At 41.1% G+C, this 12,500-nt stretch overlaps 3 protein-coding genes across 7 annotated transcripts in view; 1 reads left to right on the top strand and 2 right to left on the bottom strand.

The window, feature by feature from the left end:
- The window catches only part of LOC138012705 (transcription initiation factor TFIID subunit 11-like), a 14,859-nt gene extending 12,767 nt beyond the window's left edge, over positions 1-2,092 (top strand). The window contains exon 8 of the mRNA XM_068859564.1: positions 1,826-2,092. Coding sequence (XP_068715665.1) covers positions 1,826-2,079 — 254 coding nt within the window. The 3' untranslated portion in view covers positions 2,080-2,092. The remainder of the gene's footprint in view (positions 1-1,825) is intronic.
- A 1,358-nt stretch (positions 2,093-3,450) lies between these two features.
- LOC138012704 (melatonin receptor type 1A-like) lies at positions 3,451-5,614 on the bottom strand. Of its 2 annotated transcripts, XM_068859562.1 has the most exons (3): positions 5,596-5,614; positions 4,876-4,999; positions 3,451-4,715 (listed from the first exon to the last, which is right to left on the bottom strand). In XM_068859562.1, exon 3 carries the CDS (start codon positions 4,681-4,683, stop codon positions 3,451-3,453), a length of 1,233 nt encoding a protein of 410 aa, XP_068715663.1. In that variant the 5' UTR covers positions 4,684-4,715; positions 4,876-4,999; positions 5,596-5,614. The 2 variants fall into 2 exon arrangements, with proteins under 2 accessions (XP_068715663.1, XP_068715664.1); XM_068859563.1 differs by lacking the exon at positions 5,596-5,614 and having other exon boundaries at positions 4,888-5,069.
- A 4,546-nt stretch (positions 5,615-10,160) lies between these two features.
- The window catches only part of LOC138012717 (coiled-coil domain-containing protein 177-like), a 50,880-nt gene continuing 48,540 nt past the window's right edge, over positions 10,161-12,500 (bottom strand). For 3 of the 4 annotated variants that reach the window (XM_068859584.1, XM_068859586.1, XM_068859585.1), the window contains one exon: positions 10,161-10,862. In XM_068859584.1, the coding sequence (XP_068715685.1) occupies positions 10,763-10,862 (100 nt within the window). In that variant the 3' untranslated portion in view covers positions 10,161-10,762. The remainder of the gene's footprint in view (positions 10,863-12,500) is intronic. The other variant, XM_068859587.1, reaches the window with a different exon arrangement.

Here is a 12,500-nt window from a genome sequence, read left to right as displayed (position 1 = left end):
CCGTGCTGCATATTAATTCTGCGGCGTACACACGTATTGCATTCTTAAACTAGTGAGCCTTTGACGTCATTTTCTCCTCGATCCAGCTCTCTCAAGAACATAATGTTAGTAATGGCGGACCATTAAATAGGAAAATTACTCTTAAAATAAAGAGGTGTCTTTGTGAAATCAAGGCTTAAAACGTGGGTCAGTTAGTGTTTTGTTAACATACTTTTGAAATCCAAAGAAAAATATGAATTGATTTTTTGGTCACAAGGGCACTTGAAGAGATTGGAAATAGATGCAGAATGATGATATTGTTTGTTTCCGACATGAAGTTTGTCTATAGTTGAAGATGGATGCTTTTTATTAATAATAAAATTAATATTATCCCACATCTTCTTTGCATTAGTAGAGTCTGCAAGGACTTGAGTATAATATGAGGTGCGATATAATTTATTTATGAAAGTAATTTTATTACGATAAAGTTTATATTTATTTAGAAATAATGGATTCCGAGTAATTAGCATTTGCATGACATCCTTCAGCTTTTTTGTTTGTCTATCTTCCCAGATTAAATCGTCAGACACTGTAACGCCATTCTTTAACATTGTCTTCTTCTGGATCACTTGTAGGCGCTCCGGCCGATAAAGGAACTTGGCGATAATAGGCCTTGAGTTAGCTCCAGAGTCTGTCCTAGGACGTCCAATCCTGTGGGCGTTCTCTATCACAGGCGTAAAACCCAAGTCTTCAGATAGCAAAGTTTGTAATCTTTCAATACAGTTTTCACCAGGGCGTTCAGAAATGTTGTAGAACCGCAAATTAAAATCTCTAGAATATCTTTCTAATGAAAGGAGTTTTTCATACGCCCTATCCATGCTGGCAGCGTGGTTATTGACCTCGGTTTCCAGTGAATCAGTTTTAACCATGCACTCGTGCAGTTCACCATTTAAAGTTTCGAATTTTAAATTCAGCGACTCTGCTGTGGTGTCAAGTTTTCGCTTCACTTCAGCCAAGTCTTGTTGGAAGACAGCTTGGTTGGACTTGATAGATTCCATATCACGGAGCATAGAACCAAGACACTCCCGAACATAAGTTTCAAAATCTTGATCTTCGCTCACAGAAGAATCCATTTTTCGACCTCTCCTCGACGTGCTCGTATTGACAAACACACACACACAATCACGATTAGAGACATAAAAAGATGTAAAATAAACAGTAAGAAGTCTAAATGACAGCAGAGCTGAAAAAATACGCGGCCATCTTCGCTGACCACTGACCGCAATGTAGCACAGAGAAGTAGAGCCTTAGCTAGCTTCCATTATTTACAAGTACTGTAGTACCAGAAACCCATAAGGGTTGAAACGTGTAACGGCCCCTTGTGTGCTGGGAAACAAGCTTCTGAATATTCGATTTGTCAAGTACCATATTTGGAACAACAAGAGAGAAACATTTAACCAATCAGTTCGCAAGACCACCGTTACGCAATAACACCAATGTTCTCGCGCGAAATTGACTGGAGCGAGGGGTTTCCAAATATGGTACTTAGCACTGAATATTCGGAAGCTGTGAACGCGCGTAACACGTTTCAACCCTTATGGGTTTCTGGTAGTACCTGCTTCAATAGTATTTTTAGTCACGAGCTCGATCCAGCGAACCAGCTCTGCGGGCCATGCAGTTAGCTCGCTTACTCTCCTCAGAGCGAAAAGGATTGAAAACAGCTTAAGTGAATGCAAAATAGACTGATTCGTTTAAGGGTTTGACTTTTACTAGTGTTTTTCTACAACTGACCTCAATTGACTCCTTGAGGGCTTACTTTACATCCGTTTGCCTGCTTATCATACAGATGACGAAAATGACGGCAATGGTGATAGTGACCCTGGTGACGATGAGACAGAAGAAAGTGACGAGTCAGTGGACGACGATGAGGAAAATGATGATGATGATGATGATGATGATGACGATGACGACGACGACGATGAAGGCAGTGAAAGCAGCGAAGAAATCTCGAGTGATGACTCTGATGATGACGTCACTTTACCATCAGGATCTGTGAACTTGATCATGGGTGGACTTCCAATCATACCACAGAAAAGATGACATCAAACGTCTGTGTTAAACATGGTGTATTATTCATCCATGTCTTTTGTCTACTGGAACAATTTCCGCGATTTGGGGGATACTGCCAAAGTTACAAACACGGAAAGAAATTTTAACAACAGGAATCGGCGCGTTTTTGAACGATAGGAACTAGAGGCACTTTGGAACCTAGTATTAAATACAGCAATCGTTCGCATATCACGATACATGCTGGTCTCATTTACCAGGTTGTTAAGTAAGGAAACAACACGGCTCTCAACGAGCTGGTGGCGCCGTTTACTGAGGATTGAGTCATATCGCGGATTTTCCCGGTTTCTCTCTATCACAAGAATCAAGTGAATGCTAACACGTGTGAGCTAAACGGATTAATCTTTTTGGACCTTTTCATTCATTACGCAAAAACAGTCTTCGTATGATGTAGACTTCATTCTTTCGAATTCTTTTTTGGTCAAGTGTGACCATGACCCGGTGTCCTAGCGAATTTGGACCCCTCGGATTTGGACCCCCCATATTACAGCTTATCTATTTAACTGTTTATCGATACAGAGTAAGATTTTGGATCGGGAAAACTTGAGGAAAAAACTTAGATCAATTAATTTGTTGTTTAAAAGCATTCGCGGCGGCATTTCGAATAAAAAGTATGTAAAAACGAATTTTAATTAATTAACTCCTTTCTGACAGAAGCTTAAATAATGCACTTGTAATTCATAGAATTGTCGTGCTATCTTTTTAATAAGAGGAAAAAAAGGAAAAGTCAGACTTAAGCTTCAGTTAAAGTTGTTGAAAGCACGCGCTGTGGCTTTTTCGTAAAACATTGCTTTTTCTTCCATTTGATAGTTTGAATGAGAGCCGCTTCCACAAAGTAGGTTCCACTTTTTGAAGTAACACCTCTTGGTTGGAAGACGCGTTCTTAGATGTTTACTTGAGTACGAGGCTTCAGAAGAAATCAAACTTGTCAAGTCATGAATACGCGGAGGGGTCCAAGTCCGCTGTGACAGTGTACTGAAGTGTAACGTGGCTCCCTAAATACGAAATATGCTTTTCGCTTTTATTCTTTTGACTTTTTTCTGGGAAATTGGGATAACTTCATAAACCGTACAGCATTACAGCCCGGTAAGCTTGAGAATGTTGGGTTTGATTGAATTACCATGTTCGTGATAGGACTGATCGGCGTCACACAGGAACAGGAATATACTCACGCAACCTCGCCCTTCTAGAACCAGTCCGTGACCACATTCTTCGAAAAACATCTCACACGCGGAAATTTGGACGAAATGGAAAACTGACAAAGCCTTTCAGTCAACAACTAAAGGAAACAAGGTTTTTTTTGTAAATATACAAAATTGAACAACTTCAACTCGTAAATACAAATTAGACTGTAGCTTCAGACCACAGTTTACCTCCAATCATGTGAATAAAGTGTGGATAAACTACAACAGTGTTATCTCGGTCTTCTGTATTTGATCTTTTCATGTCATTCTTCGTTAATATTTCTTGCGTGTGTGTGCGTGTCCTTACCGGGAGGCCATCTGTTTCTTCATGATCAGGAGATGCTGAATTAACGCATGAATTAACATGGTCCTTCCTACGTGTTACCGTATGGTGTTTTGTTTCTGCAGTTTCGCCACTCCAGTTGTTTTCTCGATGCAGTTCAGGGTTACCGCTACAGCAGTGACAGAGACAACAAAAAAATCGGTAAAACGCTTTGTAAAATGTGTCACTTCTTAAGCCGATCAAATAAGGGTTGATGGTAGAGTTTAGAAAACCGCACCAATATGCGGCGATTCCTAAGCCGTGTGGTAACTCATCTCGCGATGAAATGGAAGCACCAACCCCAATAAACACAGCGAACGGGGTCCAGCATATAATAAACACAATTAAGGCAAGAAAAAAAGTTAATACAGTTTTTCGCTGCTGTTGGACGGCTGCTTCGAAGTAATTGCTTGTTGTTGAGGTTGATAGTCGTCTATTGTGATGTCGCACAACAAGGTAAATTCTGCAGTATACATAACTCATTATTATAATGGGCAAGAAAAATGCGCAAATTGCGAGGCATATAATGTACAAGCCTTCAAATTTGTTCCTTGGCAAAGCGAAACCGCACTGTAATGTTGAGGCGTTGAATGCATTTCTTCCCCATCCTAACAAAGGTCCAAGCGAAATTACAATTGCCAACGTCCACACCACTAGCAACGCACACAAGGCTTTCTTTTTGGTCATAATTTTCTTCATCGATTTTACCACAGCTAAATATCTGTCGATGGAAATTGCTGTATGCGTAAATATCGTATTGCAAAATAATACAGAATTGCAGAAAGCGTTGATTTGACAGAGAGGGCCGCTAATAAATATGTCGTTTTCAGCAATAACTGTTTCAATTGGAACTGTCATGGATATTAAACTCATAGCGATGTCGCCGATGGCGAGATTAACTAAAAACATGTTCATCTCAGTCCACAAGCGCCTGTTCCTGAAAACCACGTAACAAATCACAATATTTCCCAGGAGACATAAAATCATTATGACAAGCAAAGATGCGGCAGCAATTGCTGTTTCCACAACCGTGTAATCACTGGAAAGCATTTTTTTGTCGGACTTGATCATGGAAGAAGTGTTCCAACTTGTGAGCTGTTTGACTGTTGATAACAAGAAATTGAAAAAAAAAAAACACTCAGTCAGTGTTTGTTTTTCTGAAACAATTCAAAACATGAAACTACAAGATTTGCATTTCTGTTAAGGCACAATGTCGATGTCCTCATAACTAGCGGCTTTTCAGTGAATACATTTGTTTCTTACCATTGCTCTAACCTCAAAATCCGGTGAAATAAGTAAAGTTTTAGCGTCAAAACTTGTCTTGTATCTTTTCATCTTGGTTTCTTTTCGGTGATGATACATCAGTAGGATGTAATATTCCCAGCGGCTGATTGTGAAGTGAATGCAAATAAAACAAGAAAAAAATTCATGGCCACTTTGTCTTCCTTCAAGCGTAACTTCTGTATTGGGTTGACGCAATATGAAAAAATGTTTGGCTCGTGGGTGGGCGAATTACGTAAACTTTTTTATATTGTTCCAACACGCCAAACTTTTCCCTTCATATGAACAAAGCACATTTGCTAAAGGCGAATGTTCCTAAACGTGGCAGCATGTCTTTGTTCAAATGTAGAAATGGAGCATCCTTTTAAGAAAAAAAAGACCTTTGATGTCAAAAGTTCTTATATGTCAAGCCAGCTAAGTTATAATAACTCTCTTCAAAGTTAAGGGCCGTTTAGTGAGGTCGATGTTTTCATCTTAGAAGCGGATCTCCAACTGTCATCTAACCGGATTTGGATGAACGCATCATATCTTTTTTCTTATCTTCTGATGCTGTGACTTGAATTTTTCGCCTTTGCGGCCGGCATTTCTGTGGTAACCTAGCCAGTTTCTGGAATCCAGTTAGGGCCATTAGCCAAACGTCCTTTTGTCTTCTGGATGGTCTCAATTATCATCATATATATCATATCATATATCTTTCTTTACCTTCGGATTTTACAATAGCTTGGTGTAGCCAATATCTCCGAGCATTTACCCTCCCAATCATGATAAACTACAGAGGACAGCCACAATATCGGTAACTTCGTGCCCTAATCTTAGCGAATAGTGTGTGGCAGGGTTATACACCTTATTCCAAAATTGCCGCCATTTTCGTAATCTTTTGTTTCCATGTAAATTGGCCCTTATGACCTCGTTTAAGGTTAAATATTCCTTTGAATTTTACGTTTGAAAGCGAGCCTATAAGGGCCATTCGCCCTTGTCGCACGGCGGCCATATTGTCCCGGGGGACCAAAAAAGCTTTGTTTTACCACGCTAAGCCTAACCCCCATGGTTTCCACTGCGAGGCTTGGCGTGGTAAAACAAAGCTCTTTTGGTCTCCCGGGACAATATGGCTGCCGTGTGACAAGGGCGACTTTTGCATGGAAACAAAAGGATACTAAAATGGCGGCCATTTTGGAATAAGGTTAATGAACATTGAAGGGTTGTGGGACAGGACCTACGGTTTATCGTCCTTATCCGAGGAGACAAGAGACTCTAACCATTTGCAGATGTCATCACAAAGGCAGCACTTTCTCCTCAGTTATTTAAAGACCCGAGTCAGGTTAGTCCGGCCGGAGTTGAACTCACGGCCTACCGCATGGTAACCCAGTGCGCGGCATATTGCTTTGAAATAAGGCCATCCCCTTTTTTTTTCGTTTATTGTCGAATGCGTCTTCTGATTTTTGGGTCGGTCGTTCGGAAAAGGAAAAAAAAAAACAAAAATAAAATTGGAAAAGGAGTCTGGAGCTAGGAGGCCCGGTACCTCAGCATAATATCTGTGGAGCATGGAAACAACAAGGTGTGGTTACAAAGTCAACATGGCGGCAATGGACGTCGTTGTTAAAATCAAACGAGAACAGGGAAAAAAGGATGAACCACCAAAACTGCACACTGATCTGCCAGCATCCATGACTTTTCAATAGCTGCTGGAACGAATAGTCCCCGATATTTCTCGCATCACGGCTATATGCCGAGTAAGTTTTAAAAAGCGTGGCGAACAAATACCTCTTTCATCAAAGAACTACCTCCAGAAATACCAGAGGACAACTCATTCGACTTGCTGTACAATCAAGTTTTGAAAGTGATCACTTCGCTGAATCCCGCTGAATCTAGCGTTCCTGTTTGACAGAAGAGCTCCGAAACGATTTTCCGGAAACTGGCCACAGTTGCTGGCAGGTGACAAATTTTTGAGCAAAATGTTTCTTGTTAGTTCTAGCGTGACAAAGACAGTGGCGGAAGATGTGGAAGGTTTTGAATCGTGTGCTGAAGCTGAGCGAATCGGGTCTCGGTTTTACTGTGAAAAGGGAACAAGAACCGTCAATGCGCCATCTCTTTAACTGTATAGATGTAATGGCCGTTTTGCCAATAGGATTCCGAAAAAAGCTTAATTTTTCAGATGTTTGTCATGATGTGCGGAGTTCGAGATAAAAAAAACCAAGAACAGGCTTCTCGAGTATAATCGTGATTTCTCCATTTCAAAGCATCATACGCGATCAAGTAAGTGGTTGATGTAAATTCTATGCGAATGACAGCCTGTGATTTAAATAACAAACTGGACAGCTCGGACGATATTCATCAAGGAAATTCAGTATTATTTACGCGTCAGCTGAAGCCGCTGTGGACAATAAAGCGTTTCCATAATTCACTAAAAGCAAAAGCTTCTCTATTTAACAAAGATTTGGCAGCGCTTATTCTGGACGAAAAGTTTGGACTGGACGCTTTTCGTTCGCTTGCAACAGATACTTTATAATTTACGCAGGATGAATCAATAAAATGCCTGCGAACTATCAGAATCCATATGTTTCAAGGAAATAAACTGTAATCAAGTGAAGCTATGATTTTCGCAGTTATGAACGCAATTTTTGCAATTGTGTAACGAAGCCTGAAAAATTCAGGACTTCAACAAGGTTTGAACCCGTGATCTCGCGATACCGGTGCGACGCTCTAACCAACTGAGCTATGAAGCCACTGACGTTGGGAGGTGGTCATTTGTGGGTTCCAATGTTCCCGTGAGGAATGAATCAACGATGAAACGATATATGAAATGGATCATATATGAACTGCGGAAACATGTAATCAAGTGAAACTATGATCCTCGCAGCTATGAACGTAATTTTTGCAATTGCGTAACGAAGCCTGAAAAATTCAGGACTTCAACGGGGTTTGAACCCGTGACCTCGCGATACCGGTATCGCGAGGATCATAGCTTCACTAGCCTGCGTAGCAAGCGTTCCTTTTCGACAAAAAGAGCTTCGAAACGATTTTCCGCAAACTGGCCGCGCGGAAGTTGGGGCAAGAGACTGAGGGAACGCTTGCAAGAAGACCCCCTATTTTTGAAAAACGCCCACCTTTTTATGGTTGACTTGACACACGCTGATTGACGTCTTATTAACTAATTAGCCAATAAAAGATAACCATGTTAACACATATTGGCTTCTGGCAAAACAAACCGAGGCACCGAGGAAACACCGAGTGATCAACGCAGAATTTGCCAGTGTGATTTTAAATGTTAAATTTGTAACGGCAGCTTCTAAGCCGGGTACGACTGGTTATGTTTCTAAATTCTAGCTGATATTTGCAGAGCGGTTGGAATAGAAGTTATCGAAAACAACAGCCAATTTTCAGTACTTGTAAGCAATCCGTGCGCTCGTAAAATACGAAATTTAAAAACATATAAACTCGTACAGAGTTCGATGGGTAGTAAGTAAGGCCGTTAAATGCAAATCTCCAGCAAAGCTGACCATGAAACCATTCAAATAGGTTTAAGTTTAAAACTAACGACGATTTCAGTGCGACTTGCTGGCTATTTTGTTGGTGCAGAGTGGTTGACGAAATGGATCGTACTAAATCTCCTGGAAATTACAGGCATTACATTGCCTCAGTCATATTTTTTTTCTGGCTACGGCCCTGCCCTTGATGGATATTGTCCAAGCAGTCCAGATTTTCATTTAAATTACGGGCTGTCATTCCCATAGAATTCACCTCAACCACTTACCTGATCGCGTATTATGCTTTGAAACGGAGAAATCACGATTATACTCGACAAGCCGATTCTTCGTTTTAAGTTCTTTTATTTCGCACTCCGCACATCATGACAAACATCTGAAAAATTAAGCTTTTTCCGAATCCTGTTGGCAAAACGGCCATTACATCTATACAGTTAAAGAGGTGGCGCATTGACAGTTCTTTTTTCCTTTTCGATGTAAAACCCGAGACCCGATTCGCTTAGCTTCGACACACGATTCAAAACCTTCCACATCTTCCACCATTGCCTTTGTCACGCTAGAACTTAGGAGAAATATTTTGCTCCAGAATTTGTCACCTGTCAATCATTGTGACTGCGTCGCACCAATCAGAAGCCCCCGTTCGTGGGCGAACGGGTTTTTCAAAAATAGGGGGTCTTCTTGCAAGCGTTCCCTCAGGCTCTTGCCCCGACTTTCGCGCGGCCAGTTTGCAGAAAATCGGTTCGAAGCTCTTCTGTCGAACAGGAACGCTTGCTACGCAGGCTATAGCTTCACTTGATTACATATATCCGCAGTTCATATATGATCCATTTCATCGCTGAAATAAACTGTATTCGTCAAAATTATTTCTCTGCTTACCTTGTCTAATGTAAGCTTGAGTCCTATGTCATGGATTGAGACAAGATGAAGACAATTTACGGAGCTCCCCTGTTAAATCTTCTCTTACTGTGAGAAGAAAGCGGCTCCTTTGTAAGACAGTCATGCAATTTTTTAAAGCACTTACTTGCTATTTTATCTACGATTTCGTGACGATTTGACCGCAAACGTACTGTGGAATATCAAACTAGCGAGGACGTTTTCCTGTAATTTCCAAGAGATTTAGTACGATTCATTTCGTCACCCGCTCTTCACCAAGAAATATCCAGCAAGTCGCGCTGAAATCGTCGCTAGTTTTAAACTAAAACCTCTTGAATGGTTTCATGGTCAGCTTTTGAGGAGTTTTGCATTTAACTAACTTACTACCCATCGAACGCTGTACGAGTTATGTTCCTAATTTCGTATTTTACAAGCGCACGGGTTGCTTTAATACACGTTCTGAAAATTGGCTATTGTTTTCGACAGCTTCTTTCCAACCGCTCTGCAAATATCAGCTAGAATTTGCCAGTAAGTTTCTTTTGTTTTCGATGGTTTAAACAAATTCTCAGAAGAAAAATAACCAGTCGTAACCGGCTGAGAAGCTGCCGTTACAAAGTTAACTTTAAAATCACACTGGCAAATTCTGCATTAATCCCTTGGGTGTGGTTTCGATTCCTCGGTTTGTTTTGACGGAAGTCAACTTGTGTTAACATGGTTATCTGTTATTGGCTAATTTGTTAATAAGACGCCAATCAGCGTGTGGTGGGCGTTTTTCAAAAATAGGGTCTTCTTGCAAGCGTTCCCTCAGTCTCTTGCCCCAACTTTCGCGCGGCCAGTTTGCGGAAAATCGTTTCGAAGCTTTCTCTGTCCAACAGGAGCGCTTGCTACGCTAAGACAATAGAGAAAGTGATGTAGGAAAAGGAAACGGTAAGGATTTATTAACTTTCCCAACCCGCTTACCTCCCCGCTGTAAAGGCTTGCATGGAACAATGATCTCCACACCACAAGATTTATCCGAGGCGAACCCAAAATTCTGTGCTATGCAAGCTGGCCTTGTTAGACAAAACTATAGAAAATAGGCCGCTTTGTCTCAGGCTGGTAAAATTTATGTACGATTTAACGAGTGAAAGTGCAGTCCATATTACTGCGACCTGAAAAAGTGTCAATAGGAAAAGTTTTGTCCAATTAATAAAACAACGTAAAACCAATTCCTCAAAAAGTCATATGTTTGGTATGAACTGAATACAAGTTATTTGACGTCGAAGTCTGAAAGACCTTTTTTCTTGTTAGTCATTTAAATATGGCCTAACCTGACTCGTCCCCAGTCGTCTCTCATACTAGACTAGAACGGGCTCTTTAACGAAAGGAATGACATCTTCCCGGCACGTATAATCCAAGCGCTTCCCTAGTACACAATTTATGATAGAGACAACTTGGAGACGACTGGGGATGAGTCAGTGGCCTAACTGTGTATGGAAGGTAGTAATAAAATGAATTCTATGCGTTCTTGTGATCTATCCCAGCTTCACGGTGGACTTGTTTTTATGTCCTGTTTGAGGGCCACGCCCTACGAGAGCTTGGCGATGGGCAGCTTCTGCCATTCTGTCAAAAGAACTAACAAATCAAAACAAATAACAATTACTAGAAATTGCAAGGGAATGTCTTGTATGTTTAAAGCCTGGTTTACACTGTGACATAAGCACAAGCATAAACATAAGCATAAGCTGTGTAAACTGGGAGTGACATAAACATAAGCATAAGCAAAAGAAAAAGGAATCGTTTCCATTTTCTTATGCTTATGCTTATACTTATGTCACGTTTATAACTGTGTAAACCGGGGGCAACATAAAGATAAGCATAAGACCGAGGTGTCAGCTGTTTTTATGCCAACGGATATTCAAGTTAATAGTGCCTAAGATGGCGTCCGAAGGTACTGTTTTTTAACAAGAAACTTGCTGGGGCGGTTCACAATTATCCCTGCCTTTGCGACAAATCGCCAGAAATAAAATTCTCAGTCCGCTGGTTGCAGTTCCCGAGTCTCCTTGTTCTTTCCTCTTTCGGAAAATATCGATTCCCTTAGAAAATACCCAACAGGACCTCTTCAGTCCGTTTTCTCGTTCTCTTTCTTGTCACCATCGTTTTCTTCTATAAAGCAGGAGGAGAATTTCTTCTTCCTCTGTCATTTTGGAAACATTGCTCGTCCCATTCTCCAGCGAGTTTTTTCCGGAGCAAACTGCGCTTGCCTATGTCACTTCTCTTATGCTTATGCAACATGTGTGAACTTCGTTATGCTTATGCTTATGTCGCAGTGTAAACCAGGCTAAACCACCACTGGTTTAAGTTAAGGAGGTTCGAACCAGTTTAAACAATTTCAACAAACTGTACTCTTCGGAAGGATTGACTTTACCAAACTTGTTCACTTAGTGGTAATGTTATGACGCCATATGAAACACCAACAGACGCTTAACAAGATGCACTTATTAATGTAATATTTTGTCTTTAAGGTGATTCCCTTGTTTTGCACCGCGCATCTCATACTGCGCATAACAATGCGACTTCGGAGATGGCGGTGTTTCACGCCGGCCATCTAAGGAGAGGCAAGAATGGCCGCTTTTGCTGTTCAAGAGCTTTTAAGTGCAATCATGATAATTCTTCTCGGTTAAAGGGAAAGTACGGTCTAGAAAAAGTTTCTCTAAATTACGAAAACTTTTCCCCAGGAATTCGAAAATAATTGCCGTTTAGTCCAGTTCCCTGTGAAAATGCGACAAGAGCACTTTGAAGTTGCGTCTTTCGTGACTTGGAGAGCGCCATCTTGGATATGACGTATTATGACGTAGCAATAGTCAACAAACGTGTTCAACCTTACTAAATTCTTCGTTCCGCGATCACTTTCTCAATGTTGTGTGACCCTTCTGCTTTGAGAAATTCAAATGTAAGATGAACTATGACACATAAAATACAATACATACTTAATTGACCTCTCCCCACAGGGGCTTTTCCGGGTCAATGAAACACAACGAAACGACAGAACAGAACAACAACAACTGTTAAGAATCCCAACTGGCTGGAGGCAAACCAGTTGGCTATTTACAAGTGCGGCTGGGAAGTTGAACCAGGGACTGCCAGGATCAAATTCAACAAGAGGTCAGAGCGTGTGCCTTGAACCCGAGATCTCCGGATCTCAAGGCAAGCGCCGTAACCACTGGGCCACACTCAGTGTGGCCCTCCCCTCCTATGGTAAACGGTCTGGTG

This window comes from Montipora foliosa, chromosome 8, assembly GCF_036669935.1.
Source record: "Montipora foliosa isolate CH-2021 chromosome 8, ASM3666993v2, whole genome shotgun sequence".
NCBI lineage: Eukaryota > Metazoa > Cnidaria > Anthozoa > Scleractinia > Acroporidae > Montipora > Montipora foliosa.
This window is presented reverse-complemented; position numbering and strand designations above follow the sequence as displayed.